Source organism: Musa acuminata, chromosome BXJ2-4, assembly GCF_036884655.1.
Source record: "Musa acuminata AAA Group cultivar baxijiao chromosome BXJ2-4, Cavendish_Baxijiao_AAA, whole genome shotgun sequence".
Lineage (NCBI taxonomy): Eukaryota > Viridiplantae > Streptophyta > Magnoliopsida > Zingiberales > Musaceae > Musa > Musa acuminata.
Genome location: NC_088341.1, coordinates 38,152,701 through 38,172,197, shown reverse-complemented (window position 1 = coordinate 38,172,197; position 19,497 = coordinate 38,152,701). Strand labels below are relative to the sequence as shown.

General features: G+C 35.5%; 2 protein-coding genes across 3 annotated transcripts; one reads left to right on the top strand and one right to left on the bottom strand.

Moving 5' to 3' along the window:
- The first annotated feature begins 242 nt into the window (after positions 1-242).
- Positions 243-7,224, top strand: LOC135610726 (transcription initiation factor TFIID subunit 6-like). The gene is made up of 12 exons (XM_065105573.1): positions 243-442; positions 569-655; positions 1,511-1,612; positions 1,693-1,801; positions 3,035-3,141; positions 3,262-3,399; positions 3,477-3,572; positions 3,721-3,845; positions 4,954-5,086; positions 5,162-5,287; positions 5,369-5,480; positions 6,741-7,224. The coding sequence occupies exons 1-12, from the start codon at positions 317-319 to the stop codon at positions 7,091-7,093; spliced, it is 1,614 nt and encodes a 537-aa protein (XP_064961645.1). The 5' UTR covers positions 243-316; the 3' UTR covers positions 7,094-7,224.
- A 704-nt stretch (positions 7,225-7,928) lies between these two features.
- LOC103983270 (DNA topoisomerase 1 beta) lies at positions 7,929-16,008 on the bottom strand. 2 transcript variants are annotated; one of them, XM_009400496.3, is made up of 16 exons: positions 15,826-16,008; positions 13,679-15,010; positions 13,264-13,458; positions 12,388-12,468; positions 11,757-11,816; positions 11,561-11,655; positions 11,331-11,487; positions 11,034-11,159; positions 10,023-10,103; positions 9,855-9,945; positions 9,617-9,771; positions 9,160-9,228; positions 8,986-9,075; positions 8,797-8,900; positions 8,556-8,724; positions 7,929-8,354 (listed from the first exon to the last, which is right to left on the bottom strand). In XM_009400496.3, the coding sequence occupies exons 2-16, from the start codon at positions 14,969-14,971 to the stop codon at positions 8,286-8,288; spliced, it is 2,835 nt and encodes a 944-aa protein (XP_009398771.2). In that variant the 5' UTR covers positions 14,972-15,010; positions 15,826-16,008; the 3' UTR covers positions 7,929-8,285. The 2 variants fall into 2 exon arrangements, with proteins under 2 accessions (XP_009398771.2, XP_064961644.1); XM_065105572.1 differs by lacking the exons at positions 10,023-10,103; positions 11,034-11,159; positions 11,331-11,487; ... (4 more) ...; positions 13,679-15,010; positions 15,826-16,008 and having other exon boundaries at positions 9,848-9,945.
- Between the last annotated feature and the right edge of the window lie 3,489 nt (positions 16,009-19,497).

The window sequence follows — 19,497 nt, the reverse complement described above, 5'->3', positions numbered from 1 at the left end:
ATACTTGGGTGACTCAAACATGCTTGGACCAGCGAAATCATATCTTAGCTGATGGTTTTTACCAACACAAGAACAACTGCTAAAAATGTTGCTGGATTCCGATCAAAGCAAGGTCTCCCATACACGCGTCATCACATAAACGTCGGAGAGTGACCATATCCCATCGACAGGCGGTCACCTCACCGTGCTCTTAGCTGGTTAAACCCGATTCGCCATAACCGGATCCGATTTAAAAGTGTCACCGGAGCACGTCCTTGCGGTTTCTGCCTCGCGCGCGGTAAGAGGAGGCGGAGGAAGGGAAGAAAAGAGAGAAGCGATGAGTATCGTACCGAAGGAGACGATTGAGGTGATCGCGCAAAGCATTGGCATCGCCAACCTCTCCCCCGATGTCGCCCTCGCCCTCGCCCCCGATGTTGAGTACCGCCTCCGTGAGATCATGCAGGTTCTGCACAAAAATCCTCCTCCTTCCCTTTAGGGTTTTCTTGAGGTTCTGAGTTCCGGTTCTTTCAGCCTGTTTCTTTGTTTTCTTTTGTTTCCGTGGCCTCTGACGTGGTGACGGTCTGCGCAGGAGGCGATCAAGTGCATGCGCCACTCGAAGAGAACGATCTTGACGGCGGATGACGTGGACAGCGCGCTTAGTCTGAGGAATATTGAGGTTAGTAGGGTTCGTTTATGTGGGCCTTCTACCTTCGAATTTTGCTTCCTTTTTCTTTCTTTCGGCGGGGTTTTATTTGATGGGCTTTTGATGCGGGACCACGAGATCTGTTGCTTGTAAAGGTACAAATTTTAGCTTCTGGTGATACAAATTGCTTCCTGCTGCTGTGGATTCGAACGAATGTTGTGGGAACCTCGAATAAACACCATTTTTCTTCTCTCTTCACAGTCCCGTAACAGTTTCGAATCGAGAACCACACTTGACCAACTTGATTTAAAAAGTAAGACCTTTATTAGGGTAAGTACTGGTTATTATTCCCTCCATATCGATTATTCTGGGTACCAAATGAGGCAATGTACTAATTCATCACTCTTAGAGTTCCTTGTGTGAAAAAAGAGAACGTATATGTTAAGCATCCTGGGTTCGACTCACTTCAACAATGTTAGTCCTTACTGTGGTTTGGCATGTCCCTCGCCTTCTGATGACATTGTTAGTTTTTCTTCCATTGTCAGTATCTTGGTGAAAGATCCCTGTGTTGTTACCTAGAGTTAGCTATAAATTTTGTGAAACATGCAAAATTTAGCTGTAACACCATCATTTTCATTGTGAAACTAGCTAGTCTCTGTAGTCCACTATGGTGGTTTCATTTCCGCTTTCTCTGATTACCAAGTAATCTTTCACAAGGATTTTCAGTTCTTTTGACAATATGTTTAGTTTGAATCAGGGAATATTCGTGCTCAGAGGATTCTCAATTGGGTTGGAAATCAAAAGAGATTTGTTTGAAACTTTTTGTGTGCCTTTTGAGTAACATCACATCAAAACATAATTATTGTAGATGTGTTTTTTCTGTCACAGCCTTTATATGGATTTGCATCTGGGGATCCTTTGCGGTTCAAAAGGGCTGTAGGGCACAAGGATCTGTTTTATATTGATGACAGAGATGTGGATTTCAAGGAGGTATGTGAAGTTGGTATTTTTGGTATAATTTATATTGCTCCACAGACACTGTCATTTTTGCTGGCATTGGGAATCTGCAGGTTATTGATGCACCCTTACCCAAAGCACCACTTGATACTGCTGTTGTGGCACACTGGCTTGCTATCGAGGGGGTCCAACCTGCGATTCCAGAAAATTCTCCTGTTGAAGGTTTTATTTCCCTATGTTCATGACAGAGTTAATATGCCTTTCTTTCTTGTCAACTTGGTTAGTTTTCCTCAAATTCTTTGTCAGAAAAGATGAAAGAGTGGGACTGATAGTGTGATAGCTGGAATTGGATAAAAAATTGATCAGAAAGGAGCAATGCGAATCTATCTCACATCTCCAACTGTTAAGTAATTTAGAATATGTACCTTGTTTTTCTTGTTGACGTATTATATCTTAGACTTGCCACAGCATGTGAGCATGGCAGTGTTAGTCATCTATATGAGACAGCACTTATGAAATTCAAAAGACATATTCTATTTCCTCTTTGAAGCAAATAATTCATGTCAGGCTTTAGAATTTGACATGTACCTGTGCTCACACTTTACATTATTAGAATTGGCTAATTGGATGCCAGAAATCCCTCATCCTTAAACTGGAATTGGATAATTCATATGTTCACACCTGTAGATATCCAGCAGCATCAGCTAATATTAAAATGAACTCATACATGAAGAAGACTTGTACTATTTGACCTAAATTTTGTAACACAGAGTTAAGGGCCAAAATATCCTGAGATTAGTTGCATAGTAGCACCCTGTCCCTTAATAGTATCTTTTGAGAATGTTTATGCTGCAGTTGGACCTTATTCCTTACATGAGGCTTAAACCTCTTGGAAAGTGGAACAAAATCTATTATAGGCTGATGTACATCCTGCTTGCGAGCTTTCTGGCACTCATCATTTTTTTGTGTGCTTGCAATATGTTGTCTCTTTATGGAGTTGACCTTTTAACATAAGAAAGAAGAATATTACAATCATTACAAATCATAAAGATAAACTTTCAAATATCTAGTATTAAATTGACTTTTCATTTCTAGTATGGTCCTCGTGAAAGATGCATGCATAAGTACATAGACATAGACATCCACACCTAATGAAGTTTCTAGTACATAGCCTGGGGAAGCATGTTTAATACATTTTTAATTCTTTGAGGGTTATGCATGAATCTTTTAAACTTTGATGGAGTATGTGAAGTTTTAAACTCAACAATTATGGAATTCACCCTAGTTTGTTTATTCCTCAATCTTTAGATATTTGCTAGTTACTCAATCTCCTCTCTTGCTCCTCAAATCATCAATTCTAGAAATTCTAAATTTTATTTATAATATCCACCTCTCTTTTGGTCGTATTGTTTTCTAACTAGAACTGAGATTGATTGTTGTGCATATTATTTCTAGCAATTGTAGCCCCATCTGAAAATAAGAAGTCTGATAACAGCAAGGATGATGGACTTCATGTTGATCTTAAACTTCCTGTTAAGCATGTATTGTCTAGAGAACTCCAGGTATTTTTTCCTTATTCCAGTAACTCAGTTTAGGTTCTCTTTTGTTTCTCATTGTTATATTTTATAAGCTTCCTTAAAAGAATTCTGTCATAGTTGTTTTCTCTTAATTTCTTGTTGCAGCTCTATTTTGACAAAATTACTGAGCTTACTGTGACTAGGCCTGAGTCCATCCTCTTCAAGGAAGCATTACTGAGTTTGGCAGCGGATTCAGGAATTCATCCATTAGTTCCATATTTTTCGTACTTCATTGCTGATGAGGTCAAGTTTGTCAATCACAAATCAGTAGAATATATCATCTTAGGTCATACATTTGTATAAACCATTTCTTGTTGCAGGTTGCCCGAAGCTTACATGATCTTCCTATCTTGTTTGCTTTGATGCGTGTGGTCCGAAGCCTTCTCCATAATCCACATATTCACATAGAACCTTATGTATGTCATCTTTTTGTGGATTGTATCCAGTGTATTTGTTGGCATGAACTTTGATATTTATTATGCTGATCCTTCTGACACTATATTTCAGACAATATTGTACAGCCACCCACATTTGTTCTAATTAATGGTTTTTTCTCATCTACAGTTGCATCAGCTGATGCCATCAATTATAACATGTGTGGTTGCCAAAAGGTTAGGGAGTAGAATAGCTGATAGCCACTGGGAACTCAGAGACTTCTCTGCAAATCTAGCTGCATCAGTGTGCAGAAGGTTGGACATTCTGTGTCAAATGTAGAACTTCATTCTAATTCTTTAACAACACTTCAATATTCCAAAAAAAATTAAATAAAGAATTCTCATCACTGTTTAGCATAGGGAAAATATCTAGATACAACTTATCAGTAGAATAATGCTGAAACAGAAAAATTATTATAAACTTCTATGCATATGCTTGTAAGGGCATCCTTTTGTTTGACTAATCTTGTACATCTCCCTGTTCTTTCCAAAAGTTTTTCTATGAACATCTTGCATGCAGTAATCTGCAAGGAGCTTATATCTGTTAGCATCCTCGAGATTCAACATTTGAGTGGTTGGATGAAAAAAATGATGACATTTGGGACTTTCAAACGTCAGTCCCATAAACATATTAATCAGGGATGGGATGGGTAGCCTTGCTTTTAGTCTCGGGGATGACAGTTAGCCCATGTTGTGCTTCTGGCAGTAGTTTGACATGTTCTTTTAAGTCTCTTTCAATATTGTTATGATAGTCGTGTCTTAGTTTAAAATGCACTTTTAAAGGTGCTTTTGAAATGCCATTCATCTTAACCAACTGTGACCAAAATATTGCTAGTCAAGCGAAAGTAATCAAGTGCACCTATGAAAACAAGGTGAAGTGCAGACATCTAAATGTCCAATATAATATGTAAGTTTATTACAATAACTAAGACATTACTTCTGAGCTTCAGTGGTTAGTATTTACTCGTTTAAGATGGATAAGTCATCAGAAAAGCTTTTGTTTTCATATTTAACAACTTAAAAATAAGTAGTCACTGCTTACTAGTGTGCAGTCTTCCATTGCACCAGCAAGAAGTTGCATTATATCCTTCTCTGATTGTCATTTTTTCTAAGAAGAGATGAAAATTGTGATACCTATATGCTAATGTTTAGGTCTTGGAACAGTTATGTCGTGATGCAATTTGCCTGAGCAGTGATGTTTCATGCTTGTGATGAATTGTCTATAACATTTTATCGGGTTCCAGTACTTTAATTCCCTTGAAGCATCATTTTGTGTATTCTTAGAGAACATTTGCACATTTGGTCATTTATGCTTTGAACTCCCAGTTCTGAGTATCAAATTCGCTAATAATTCTTTGAACAGATATGGTCATGTGTATCACAATCTGCAGTCCCGATTGACAAAGACACTGATTAATGCTTTTCTGGATCCATCTAAAGCACTGACACAACATTACGGTGCCATTCAAGGCCTTGCTGCACTGGGACCTGGTGTGGTAGTTCCTATTACTCTGTCTTTCTTGCAATCTTATTTCTGCTTCCAACTGATAGGTGTATCTCAACCTTGCTAGGTACGTCTTCTAGTTCTGCCTAACCTCGAGCCATATTTGCAACTCTTAGAGCCTGAGATGCAACTGGAAAAGCAGAAGAATGAGATGAAGCGGAAAGAAGCTTGGCGAGTATATGGTGCCTTACTGGTATGTCTTATCCATTTATTCAGTTATATCTTAAAAATATATATTGAAACATGATTCTTATTTGTAGACTGCATATTTCAGTGTGCTGCAGGTAAATGTTTATATGACCGGCTCAAGTTGTTTCCAGGTCTCTTATCTCCTCCAAAACATAAAGTTTGGAGGAGTAATGGAAGAGTTGCAACTAGCACACCAAGTAAGCAATTTTGTTTATTCTTGAATTTTTAGTTGCTACATTTTTTCATTCCATATATCTTATTCTTGTGAAACAATTTTTGAGCAGAAATGCTATCTATCATCATCCTCTTGTGCGTGCTCCTCTTTTTTGTTCCATAAGGACTTAGCAACTTCTTTGTCATTCATCTCTAACAGTAGTTCATCAGCATTATCGTTGATCCTGATCTGTGAGGAATCTTCAAGAGTAATGGTTAAACTGAAAAACCTGGGACTTCTGTACTAGGGGATTTTCTCTCAAACTGGAGCAAGGTGGAATTCTGATAGAATGGTAAAGGCTTCTGAAATGATGCAGGATGGGGTTTTGGTAATAACAGTGACAACAAAGCTATTATTTAAAGGAAGTTCCAAATTGATCAGGTGGTGTTAGTCACATTCCATCATGACTCCAACCCTATCACCACAAAATTTTCAGATACTGGAGTAAGGTGTAGCTGTTGTAGTATAGGAAGGGCTTCTGGAAAGATGCAGGATGGGGTTTGGTAATAACATTGTAATAATACAAGACACTAGAACCAAGCAAAAAAATACTGAGAGGGGGAAAAAAGTCTTGAATTTAAACGAAACTCCAAATAACTGAGGTGGTGGTCACAATATGACTCGCTGAACTACGCTGGACACGATAAGTTTGTTTACAATCGATTGGCCATTCTGAAACCATGTCTAGTCATGTTGGTGGTACACATGATTGCAACATGCATGCATGATGGTACACAAGAATTTCTAGGAATCTGGTGGTGTTTGCACGGTGTTGTGCGTCTGTTGTGTGGCGAATCTAGATTTAGAGTTTTGTTTGTGTATCTATCACTGATGGACAATAATAGATTTATACACTTATGGACAAGTTAAATTTTTTGTATCATTGTGCTAATTACTTTGCTTCTTGGAGCATCATTGAGATCAGTGTAGATTTTTCATGTTTGATGGCAGGCTTTCATGGTGACGAGACTTAATCTTAATTAATTTTCTGTACTTTTCAGTTTGCTGCTCCACTCAAGACATAACTAACTTAAAGAGGACATATGACATGGTGGTCTGCCATAAACAGACTAGTCAATCCGTACCTACTTTTACTACTTTACTGTAATATAAACATAACAAATTCTCTTAAACTTGGAAATGCCATTGTATATGCTCTTGGATAAGTGTTCTTTTCTTTCACCAAATAGCTAGTCAATATCGTTATAATTTCTAAGAGTTATTTGTTTTCTCGTGCAACCAGACAAGCGCAAGCCAAGCACCATCCACTCTATGCAGCAGCCACCATTTAAGAAGATGGCAGTTGATGGAGCTATAGGTACCATGCAACCGATTGCCATGACAACCGGCTCGCAAGGTGCAGAGGACAGATTTCCTACACAATCATCTGGAACCGGTATGGGGCAATCGTCTGCTGCAGGGCAGGTATCGGTCGAGGCATTCGGAGGTAGAAGAACACCGACCGGATCTGCCGTGTTGGCCCAAGCCTGGAAGGAGGATCTTGATGCAGGGCATCTCTTGGCATCACTGTATCAGTTATTTGGTGAGGGCGTGTTGTCATTCATTCAGCCGGTGGAGATGTCTTTCTTTATCTGAGCCTCTGTTAAATCATGAGGTGTTTCTGCCACCGAGATTGGTGCATCTGCAACTTTTACAGGATGACACTTCTTTTAAGGGTGTAGTTATATTTATTTATATGGTGATGGCTGCTATGCCCTGTTTTGAGATGGTTTGCTGTGTACTGGTCCGAGGGTGTACCATGATCCAAAGTAAATTAAAATTTTGATCGAGTTATAAAAATCTGATGGATATATTGTTCTTAATTTAGATCTTAATATTTTGCCTCTGTGATTTAGGTTATTGGGTTTAGGTTCAATAAGTTAACGATCCCCTATTCTATTCCGAATATTATATTAAGAAATTATCATGTCAAAAATTGAATATCGAGTTGAAAGTTGTTTGCAAACCTTCTCCCTCCCATTCAAATCTCTTCCATAGAATTTGGTTAAAGAGAAAGTCTAATTTATCAAGAACTTTTATATTTCAGAACTTAATAATTTAACCTATGGGCTTAATGTAAGAAGATTGATGTTTGTTTTAGTGACTTGGTTTTAGATAGTCAATTATCAGATCCGTACCGATATAGCACGCGTCGGCATGCTTGGGAAGGTGGACCTGAAAAGAATCTATTTCTCACTTGAAAGGCTTCAGAGAAATGGTGTTTAAAATTCTGTAAAGTAAAACACCTCTTAAATGAATGATCATAACATCAACTTCACTGTGGTTTCAATAAACTCTGGCAAAGAGAATGCGATGCAGGTAATAGATTATATTGGCACTTGGGCAAGAAAGATGGGTTCAAAATCACCTGCGATCAAATCATCCATCATAAATAATATCCAACAATACATCCAACACAGACAGCAGGATATCTTCCAAAGATGGCTCATTAAAGTTGGAAGTAGTCATTAGATTCCATCAACAAACAAAAGCATTTTGCCTAGCACTAGCTTCAACTTGGCGACTAAAAGGACCAAAGCTCACATAACAAGTTAGTCCCGGGGAGAACAGATCAAGGAGATCAATGTGAACATTTTAATGTATATAAAGAAACAAGAACTCGAGTTCCCTACCGATTTGAATCACAGTGTATATATAAATTTCTATGGAAGTATCGCGAGAGACTTCTTGATGCAGCTCCAGATAATTAGAAACAAGATTGGAACCTCCTTTGGTTTTGAGAAGTGGATGGCGCACATTAGAAATTAAATCATTACCAAGTGATGCATTAGAATCTGAAGTCTGGCTCCACGTCCATTGCCCAGGCGAATTTTGCAAGTAGTGACTTGTTAAATATCTGGATGGCATAACAGGCCAAGAATTATAAATATGAGAAATGAGTTTTCTGTTGGGAGAAATAAATATATGTATTTGACCGTGGAGTAACATCTAATAAATTAAACCATCTACTGGATGCAATCGCTAATGGATGAAAATAAGTTTCATAAACGCTAAGGTTAAGAGAATTTTCAGAAATATAAAGTAGCAGATGATGAACCTTCTCGATGGGAACTTCATGGCGCTTGCACCATGCAACCGATATTCTGGGATCAAGGTAATTAATCTTTGATGTTCCAAGTGCAACTGTTTTCAAATCCTCCTTTATTTTCTTATCCAACTCCATCTTCTCGATCTTTGCATCAACCTGAGCCAGCTTCTTTTCTATCCTGCAACTTGAAATGCATCAGATCAGACATTAAAAGAAATTTCAAGTTCGAGTCTCCAGATAAGTATATTACACTTCAGGGGACAAGTTTTTCTTTGTCTTCCCTTCTCTATCTTTGAGTGGAGGCTTCCCTTTCCTAGCCCTACTCAAATCCATCTCCAATTCCTCTCTCTGGGTCTGTTTGCAACACATAAATCACATAGGTATCTTTAGAGAAAAATTTACAGAAAATAAATCAACAAGAACTTGTAAAACAATAGACCTTTAAGTCGTTTATCTTCTCATTTAACTTAGACATCTGACTTTCGTGGGACTTTGAGACACTACGCTGATGATTACAAATAATTGCAACCTGTTTTGTCACAGAGACCATCAATTGTGATCAGGATTTAAAGCTACACAATCAATGAATAGACAAAAAAGAAGCCACCACTACCTCTTTGTTTGCATGCTGATAGACAGCGATCTTTTCAGGAAGAGTGCCATCCTTGGTTTCTTTATTCAACTGTGATATCATGGCAAAATAATTATGGACAAAAAGGAACCAAAACCCATTTCTCTAGTCAATAGGATTTCAATACATTGATGACAGTGTGGAATGAAATATCGATTAAAAAAAAGGTGCACATTTGAGGTGACAATAAAATCAAGTATTAGTAAAAGATATAGTATATAGTCTAGAGATCAATAGACTTATAAAAACATGTTTCAATACCCAATAACATCATTCTCCAGCACTCAAGAGCAGAAATACAACTATACATCAGTATTGCATGGAATACCAAGCTATTCATTATCAGAAAGCAGGTCAGAGGAAAGGAGTTGATAGAATTTGTGGACTGTCGTGCTTACAGAGGAAAATCATAGAAATTTGCTGTCAGCTTCATACTTACTATATCATCCAAAGTAATAGAAGCATTGTATGTACGGAAAACTTTGGCGGTAAGCCCAGGCATGAGTTCCTTCAAATGTGCATTGAGTTTGCTTGTGTCCAGCAGGTCAAATAGATCATCACCCTTACTTTTTCTGCCTCCATCACTCTTTTTAGCTGATGAATAATAATGTATAATTAACGTTCAAACATACTGTTGACAGAAACTGGACATACAAATTTATGTAGTCACCTCTCACCAGTTTGGAATTCTCCAATTGCTTTATAGACAGGCAGTTCAACTACTACAGTATTCAAGTATCTGATAGAATCTTTACCCAGGAAGTCAAACTGGAGAGATAAAAAGTGTTAAAATCATTCGAGGAATGAATGAAACAAAACAAGTGGGTATACCTAAAAGATTATACCTTTAACATATTTGGAGGCACCAACTCAACATTCTCCACCTTTAGAGTGCAGCAACCAACGGTATCAGCCTCGTCATCATCCTGTAAGAATGTTCGAGGAAAAAGAATAAACAGGCAACATCTCAATGTAAGAAACAAATATAATCAATTGCTCTTGCAAGATAAGATACACCCAGCACAAGAGCAACCATCCTGAAAAGTAGGATGGCAAAATTTCCCATGGTCATTAGCTGAGGAAGTATCCCTCAGCAACCTGGAAAACTACGGCCAACAAAAACAACAGCAAAAATGATAGTAAATTTTGATCTTCATGTTTAAGTCCTTCAAGATTGATCCTGGCGAAATCTGATGGATAAGCAGTCAAGGTTAGGACCATCAGCAATTTGATGTTTCAGTGTCAAGTGAATGAATAACTATGATGCAGCTCATTCGATATCAACCTCTCATGGTGAATAAGAATTTTACTAGGCACAGTGACTATAAGAAATCCAGAGTGCATGGAATTTTATGAGGCATTGTAACAAGCTTAAAGCTAGATTGACGCCATCAAAAAGTAGTAGGATAGGATTAGATCAAAGTTTTGCTAACAAGGTATAATATAATAAGTCAAACTGCAACTTATAAGTTCTCAATAAACTGAGGTATCAACAAATAGGAACACCTCAACATAAGCTCATGTTTATATGTCGCAACCACATTTCATAATGTGTAAGTTGGAGACAATTTACAAGCTTCACCATCCATTCAATCATCAGCCTGTTCTTTTCGGAAATTACATAGCTAACCCATCTAGGTTACCAACAAAACTTGTAAAAAGAACATCTTGCAATTAATATGCATGTGTTTGGGGGGAAAGGTTGATATGGTCTGGCCTAGTTTTCAAGATCAAATACGAGTTGACCAGATAGTTGAAAGGGTTAGAAAAATTGGAAATTTAGACACTAGCAAAACTCAAACGTACAACAATGCAGAATAAACGAGGATCAAACTGTCGAAATGATACTGATTTACCTTTTCATTGCCAGCCCTAAGTGCTAGCTTATCAATAAGGTAGGTTGCTACTGCTATTTGCCGCTTTGTTGGATCTTTACTGGTAAAGTCCCTTGTATAATTCGCACGAATATTGTGTATATAATTCTGTAAAATAAATAGAATATTATAAGAGACATGCACCAATGTCTAATGGTGGACACTAGAGATTTTTAACAAAATCCTAATTCTTTCTACTTAATGCCTAGGGACCAATATACTGGTCAAAATTCATGCATGTTATCGGTTCCAAAGGAAAAAAGATCAAGCAATCAGTACCTTCAACAGCCTCGCTTTCTCATACTTCTCTTTGTCGCTTTGTCCTTTTAATGAACTGCTGGCTGCCAAAAAGACATACTTGAACTCTTTTGGATTTATGGGATCATTCCAAAAAGCCAACCATGTGACAGTGTTATCATGTTTTACTTCTTTCCACCTGAAAAAGGAGACTCGAGTGCTGAATTTAGAATGCTCACTAGTAATTTCATAGTATTTTTGAATTGCATTACCTTTCACCAGGTATTGGACATTCTGGAATTGGTGCTTCTTTTCCTATATTGATTGTAATATCACTTGGGCGAATTCTCTTTTTCAGCTTTCCCATCTAAAATTTCATAAACAATGCAAGATGTTTCTGAATTTATACTCATCCTGTCAGACGGCTAATAACAGTTATTAGCAGTATAGTAATGATGGGAATAGAACCTTTGGATGCTCTCCTCGGCCTCGAAACAACCCTGGTGGTTCAACCCTAAAATTTCCAACCTATAAAAACCAACTCATTAGCTCTAGGCATTATAAATCAAAGACAAAGAATGGCCACAAACTTTACAATATGCATCACCATAATCAAGGTATAATACTTGACAAAATGCATCCTAGATGTCATAGCACTGATGAAGAAAGATACCTTGCATTATGTATCAGTTCTCTTCCAAAAAAACCTATGCTGAGAGTACCAATTTAAAAAATATATATCTATTCAAGAAACTTGTAGGTGACTTCCAAAATTCAAAGCATCTATCACGGATTTACTTATCATGTGGTGGATGGTATGTTTCAAGCTGCATAAAACATGCCCATAACATAACAAACTTGTACTAAACTCTAAATTTGATAAAAGTTACATGCACAAATCAATTCACGACTGTCAATAAAGAACAAACATGCAACATCTTAACTCAAAGCCATGAGAACCAGGTAATAATATAATTCAAGTTTAAAAGCTTTCCTGTAAATAGAGATGCAGCATAAAACATGTTAACTACCAACTTCATATTACAAACCAAAACACTAACAAAGAACATGAAATTTGAAGTCAGAACTTAGAGTTTACCTTCTCTTTCACACCATCAACAATAGCCCACATGTATTTCTCCTCTTGCTTTAATTTCTCTTCCTTTAAGGCCTTCTTCTCCTACATAAGAAAAATAGACACGTAGTAACTCATACTTACTAACACAATAAGATAAATTTTAATTTGGAGGTAAAAAAAGAAATGACATGGATTGTTTTGTCCAAGATGCACTGTCAATTAATAACTACATGCGTTTGTTCCTCTCGATACATCTTTATTCCTTTTTTTTTGAACTATTGCAATAACAAAAGGAATTTTTGTGGCACAAAATTTTCAAATCACAGCTAAAAGTAGGGATGGTGAACAACATCTTAATAGTTCTGACTAACAATATTCTCAACAGATTTGCAATTTTATGCACATTTTAAATCATAGATGTATGATGAAAGTTTAGAATTTAATAACTTCAAATAGAAGTTGTACACTAAGCATTACTGACAAGAAAAATAACAAGGAAATCATTTAACAATCATGGTAAGTTATAGATGAAGAGCAAAAGACTAAAAGAAAGCCCTCTTCACAATCTAAGAACTTGCAATCAGTTATCCCCTAAAATGCAGTAATGGACAAGAAACAAACTCACAAAAGAATATAAATGTGATTATTCCTAGAGGCTTATTCTCCATAGAGAAAAGGGCCAGAAGTACATCAACGACAACTTCTAATGTATGCCAGCATCAAAATTCACACAATTCCATGTACAAGACTATATGCATGCAAATGAAGCAAATAGCTAAATCTATAGTTAATGTTAGATAATAACAAATTCAAAAGGTAAGAAACCATTGCTCGTGTGTCTATCTCATCAAATCACAGTATCAGATAACCTATATAGACAATTGCAGGGGAATTTACCTCAGTGCTCATCTGCTTCTTCTTTTCCTTCTCCCTTAGATGCCATTCATAAATTGGGGTGAAATCACACAGCTCAAATTTCTTAATTACATGACTTTTACCAAGTATTTGTCGCCAGTCATTCATGAAGTTCTCAATAAATTGGTTTTTGGTGGCATACTCTGTGTCCTTCATCACGGCAAACATTGTTGCAACCTGCAACCGGAGAGTTTAAGAAGTAAAAAAAGGAAAAAAAGAAAAAGATGTTTGAACCTGTAAATCATCAAAACTCCTTGCAGTTCGACAAAAATTTAACAAATATTACTGGTCTTTTTTGGAAGTACAGGAAGCAATATGCAGCAAAAGAGTGAAAGAAAAGGGAACAAATGTTGTAATTGTAGGACAACAAGTGACCCAAACATCTCTGAAAGCTAACCTCCTCTTGTTCGGGAGTCAGATCAACTGGTTGTCCTTTGTAAAGCATTTTAATGCCATGGGGATTGTATGGGGGAGGAAAAATAACACCATTGTGTTCCAAGGTAGTCCACTTCTGTCCCCCACCAGATCCAGGAGGCACCTTCAATATCTTTGAAAATTTAGAATCCTTATCTTTTTTCTTCATTTTCTTGATATCTTTCTTAAATAATGAATGATTTTTCTGAGACACATTCTTGCTGGTTGATGCGCTGTTAGAAGATACTGACTTCTTTATTCTTTGTGAAATTGACACATGATTGGTATCGTCTGCTTTTATTTCTTTCTTTACCGCAACTTCGTGCTTAACTTTCACAGAAGCAGAGGTTTCAGAAACTTTTGCTTTCTTAACTGATGAAGAACCTGTAGGATCAGGATCACCAAGAGGCCGCTTCTGTCCACCACCAGAGGACCTATTCTCACTATTACCTTCCTTCTTGCTAGAACCATTTAATTTTAACTTAGACGACAAAGGCTTGTCATCTGAAGTTGAACTTTTCATAGATGAACTGCCAATGGCTTTTGACTGAAACCTAGAAAGAAGAGGTTTTTCATCTTCTGAATCATCAGAGCAACCCTTGATATCTGAGTTAATCTTCAGGGTAGGCTTTGCAGATTGTGTCTTCATGGCATGTGAGGGACCACCTTTATTGACAACAGTCGAAGAAGAAAATTTTAAGCTCAGTGGCTTCTCATCATCAGAATCATCAGAATCCTCTCTTTTGATGATTGGCTTGTCCAGATTCATCTTATCTGTACTCTTGTTTACAAACTTGTGATCTGAGGAATGCATATGTGTCTTCTCTGAGCCCATGGAATTTTTCTTTTGAACTGCTGCTGGTGGTGAATTAAGTCTATGGCTTAATGGTTTACCATCATCTGAATCATCAGATTCTCGAACTTCAAGTGATGACACATCCTGATACTTTGGTCTCACATCATTGGTTGTGGATTTATGATAGGATATGTGTTTTGACTGGACAGAGACCGAAGACTGTGAATGTGAGATAGGCTTCTCATTCAATGTCTTTGCAGTAGGGAGCACTTCAGCACTTTGCAAACGAGAGTTCTCACCATTACGAGCAATTTGACCAGAAACAAGATTAGAACCATCATGCTTTTGAGTTGTCTTCTTTGATGTAGAGCTCAAGTGGCTTTGTTTCGATGAAGAATTTGGCCTCTTAAAAATAATAGGTCCCTCGTCGTCTTCTCCACTGTCATTCATAACTTGATTGATGCAACCATGAACAGACATTAGCTATATTTTAGTTTGTCCACGTAGACCGAGTTCCACCTGAAATACATACAAAATTCTGGAAGCTGAAGCAAGAAGGTAGGAAAAAAGAAAGAAACTTGGATTCACAATAAAATAAAAACAATTTTTGTCAGACATTCACAGCGCAAGTGAAGCTAACGTTGAATCAGGAAACAGATCAAGGAATCAGCTCATTCTCTACTAATCCATTTACATGTGTTGGTTCCTAGAGACACTAGCATCTACATTTCTCAGTGCACATAGTTGATCATATAAATGTTTATCTATTGAAGAAAGCAAAGAATACTTTAAGACTTTGGTTTCAGAGCTAAGAGGATCAATCAAGATATGTCATTTTGAAAGCATTTTTGCATAGTACATGGGAGACATGAGTAAATGCGAATAAAAGTTGCAGGTCTCACATCAATCACATCCAGGAAACCTGGATCTACCTCTCAAAACTCACAAATATATCATCCATTCTCCATCACTTAGTAAGCCCTAAAATGAGTCCTCACCGTATAAATGGCTGTTGCAGCAGACATGCATTTTCTGCAAGTAAACATGCACATATAGGGACCATCTACAACATGTACAAGCACTAATTCCAGTTCAAGATATCATGCTCATAGTCGGCCTAAAATACAATCCACCAAAGACAACGATACAATGCGCGTTCAGCTGCACATATTCACGACCACCCAGATTTTTGCCAACGAGCAACAAATCCACAGAAAACATAACAAAACCAACAGATTAAAGGGCACCAATCGACAAGGTTCCACTTTTAGCGCACCGATCGGACAAAGACAGAGGAACACCAAGCCAATTACAACTATTCTTAGAGGAGCTACCTGATTTCTTCCACGGCAGAGCAACTACCGATGAGGAAAGGGAAAGGAGCCGGAATCAAGAAGCTACTTCTGCGGAGCTTCGAGATTAGGGCTCTCCCGGTAGTCGATTAGGGTTTCTTGGGCGAGCGATGCTTCCCTTTTGGCTTTGTCCCGTCTCTTTCTTCCCCAAATCCGTGAGGGTTGGATTTCTCTTGTTCTTGTAGGATCAAATCTTGCAGAAAACACCCTCGGATTTTACGGAATTGTATTCATAATATTTATTTATTTCTTCGGATTTAAATACCCTCTCCTTTTCCGTTACAGTTGCATATTGATTTGGTTTGGTTTGGTTTGGTTTGGTCAAATTTTGATTAGATTTAAAATTAGGAAGGAATTGATTGGCTTAAATCCGCTTAATCTATATATTTATACATATAAGACAAATATTATCATTAATTTTATAACGTAAGAGTATATAATAGAAGAATTCATGTATTGTCGTATTTAATTTTGACTCCGACGGGGTTATATATGATTAGTTCCAATCCGGCTCAAGTTAGCACCATGATCTAACTCGAGTTCCAAAGCGATCGAATCGGTCCTAGTCCATGATCGGGTTGGGTTGGGTCGAGTCGATCGAGTTGCGTTCAATTGATCGAGATAGATCAATTTGGATATATCTAATCAAATTAAATCAATTTAAAACCGACTAATATGACTCGATTAATTAATTTATATTTTTAAATAATTTAATATATATATATATATATATCTTAAATGAACCGATTCAATTTAATTGAACCCAATCAAATTTTGGTCCAATTAAATAACACTATAAGATTTATAAAATTGAATTCATATCATTTGTAAAATTAGACCTTTGTGTTGATTTGATTAATCAGTTTGAATTGGTTAAAGGTTTATGATAGCCAATTTAATCGGATTGGTATCTTTTCAATCAAAATCACTTTTGTTCAACCTGGTTAAATCGATGGATATCTGTTATGTTATTTATTATGGCACTATTTGAGAATGGTAGTGGCTTGTTGGGGGTGTTTAAATTGATTAGCATCAAACTGTTAAGATCAAATCAAATCTCTTTTCTATTTGATTCAATTAAAGTAAGATAGTTTTAATCAAAATCGATTTGGATCTATCTAATCGAATCGATTCAAAACCGATTAATCTGACTCGATTAATCGATTTATAATTTTAAATAATTTAAAAATATATATCTCAAATGAAATGATTCAATTTTATTGAATCTAATTGGAATCAAATTGAAATCAATTTAGATCAAATCAATTTAAAACCTGACTAATATGACTCGATTAATTAATTTATAATTTTAAGTAAAATTATATTAAATAGAACCGAATCAAAATTTTGGTCCAATTAAATAACACTATAAAATTTATAAAATTAGACTTTTGTGTCGGTTTCATTAATTAGTTTGAATCAATTAAGGATTTAGGATAGTGAATCACTTCAGTTTGAATGGGTTAAATCTATTGATATATGATATTTATTGTGATAGTATTTCAAATAAGGACCGATTTGAGAATGGTAGTGAAGTGTTTAAACCTATTCATATGAACTGTTAAGATAAAATCAAATCATTTTTTTGTTGGATTTGATTAAAGTAAGATAGTTCTAAGCAAAATCGATTTGGATCTATCAAATCAAATCGATTCAAAACTGATTAATCCGACTCGATTAATTGATTTATAATTTTAAATAATTAAAAAAATATATATCTCAAATGAAATGATTCAATTTAATTGAATCGAATTGGAATCAAATTGAAATCAATTTAGATCAAATCAATTTAAAACCCGGCTAATATGACTCGATTAATTAATTTATAATTTTAAGTAAAATTATATTAAATAGAACCGAATCAAAATTTTGGTCCAATTAAGTAACACTATAAAATTTATAAAATTAGACTTTTGTGTCGATTTATTAATTAGTTTGAATCGGTTAAGGATTTAGGATAGTGAATCACTTCAGTTTGAATGGGTTAAATCGATTGATATATGATATTTATTGTGATAGTATTTTAAATAAGGACCAATTTGAGAATGGTAGTGACTTGTTGAGGTGTTTAAACCGATTCATATAGAACTGTTAAGATAAAATCAAATCATTTTTTTGTTGGATTTGATTAAAGTAAGATAGTTATAATCAAAATCGATTTGGATCTAACGAATCAAATCGATTCAAAACTGATTAATCCAACTCGATTAATTGATTTATAATTTTAAATAATTTAAAAATATATATCTCAAATAAAATGATTCAATTTAATTGAATCAAATTGGAATCTTAGTCAAATTAGATACCACAATAAGATTTATGTAATTGAGTTCAAAATATTTTTAAAATTAGACTTTTGTGTTGGTTTAATTAATCGGTTTAAACGGGTTAAGAATTTAGGATAGTAAATTCAATTGAATTGATATCCTTTAAATCAAAATCAATTCAGTTTAAATTTGTTAACCAAATGGATATCTTAGCATCCACTAATCTTGACCTTTAAGACGATCTTACCTCATGTTGATAATGATTAGTATTAGATATATGTACAAGATCGATCTAATAGTAGAAATTAGGTATATATTTTTCTTAATACGTTTTGTGCTATTCATTTTATATAAGTTCAAGTTTCCTCCCCTAACAATAATCTTTGGCATGACGGTTAAAATGTGAGGGTCCATTTTGGTCATCATTTTGATATGATAAAATAGATTTAACATATCTTATTTTCTTTATGATTTAGAAAAGATGTTCTTTAAAGTTTGTATATCTTATTATGTTTCTACATCACAATTAGACTAGGAAATATGTTACATCCCACATAATTTTTTTGATATTCTTAGTTTTAACTTATTGATTGTTGATGAAAAATATCCATAAATAACTTAAAAGCTCAAGTTTACTACTGTGAGTTCATAAATAAATTATATATATATATATCACTAATTTAATAAGAAAATATTTTCTTAGTATGTGTAGTGGCCTTTTGTCATTTTTAGAAAATACTTAGAAAATATTTTTAGAAAATAAAATATCCAAGCATGGTCAAATTTCATGAGTCTTGATTCATCCAAAATAATAATCATATCATTTATATTCAGTTTGTATATCTGAAACAGCATGGCCTTACCATTATTATTTATATTAGAAGGTGATGAAATGATACTTTAATCATTTTTTTTTGTCTAGACGCATAAAGTGAAAGGGGTTTGGTCATGTGAGATGTATCTAATGCTTTGTTGTCTAGGGTGGATGGAATATCTATTCTAGAACACAAATATCATATATGGACCATGATAGCTATTACCTATATTACAAGATAATTGAGTCCAGTCACCTTTTGTTTCTTGTGGACACTTTAGTCATTATTGGCACTTCATATGTTTTTTTTATCTTAAATGGATAGTTGTGTTGGATGCTTAGACTGATTTGGTTACATGAACAAATGAGTTATACACAATAGGATGGTTTGGTCGTATCAAGTGCTTTACTTCTTTTATCGTGGATGGACGCATCAAATGTGAATAGTATTTCTTTTTGGATTGAACACATGAATTATTTTTTTAATTTGGTTTAGATAAAGATAGTTTGAATGGAAATCAATTCGGAGCTACCTAATTGAATCGATTCAAAATCTCTTAATTCAATTTGATT

Coding starts and splice junctions, on each gene's coding strand:
- LOC103983270 (XM_009400496.3), bottom strand. CDS start 14,971: ATGTCTGTTCATGGTTGCATCAATCAAGTTATGAATGACAGTGGAGAA. Junction 9,946..10,022: donor TGCCTCCAAATATGTTAAAG/GTATAATCTTTT, acceptor TTATCTCTCCAG/TTTGACTTCCTGGGTAAAGA. Junction 9,076..9,159: donor ATCAGCATGCAAACAAAGAG/GTAGTGGTGGCT, acceptor GTGACAAAACAG/GTTGCAATTATTTGTAATCA.
- LOC135610726 (XM_065105573.1), top strand. CDS start 317: ATGAGTATCGTACCGAAGGAGACGATTGAGGTGATCGCGCAAAGCATT. Junction 1,802..3,034: donor AGAAAATTCTCCTGTTGAAG/GTTTTATTTCCC, acceptor TATTATTTCTAG/CAATTGTAGCCCCATCTGAA. Junction 3,400..3,476: donor CGTACTTCATTGCTGATGAG/GTCAAGTTTGTC, acceptor TTCTTGTTGCAG/GTTGCCCGAAGCTTACATGA.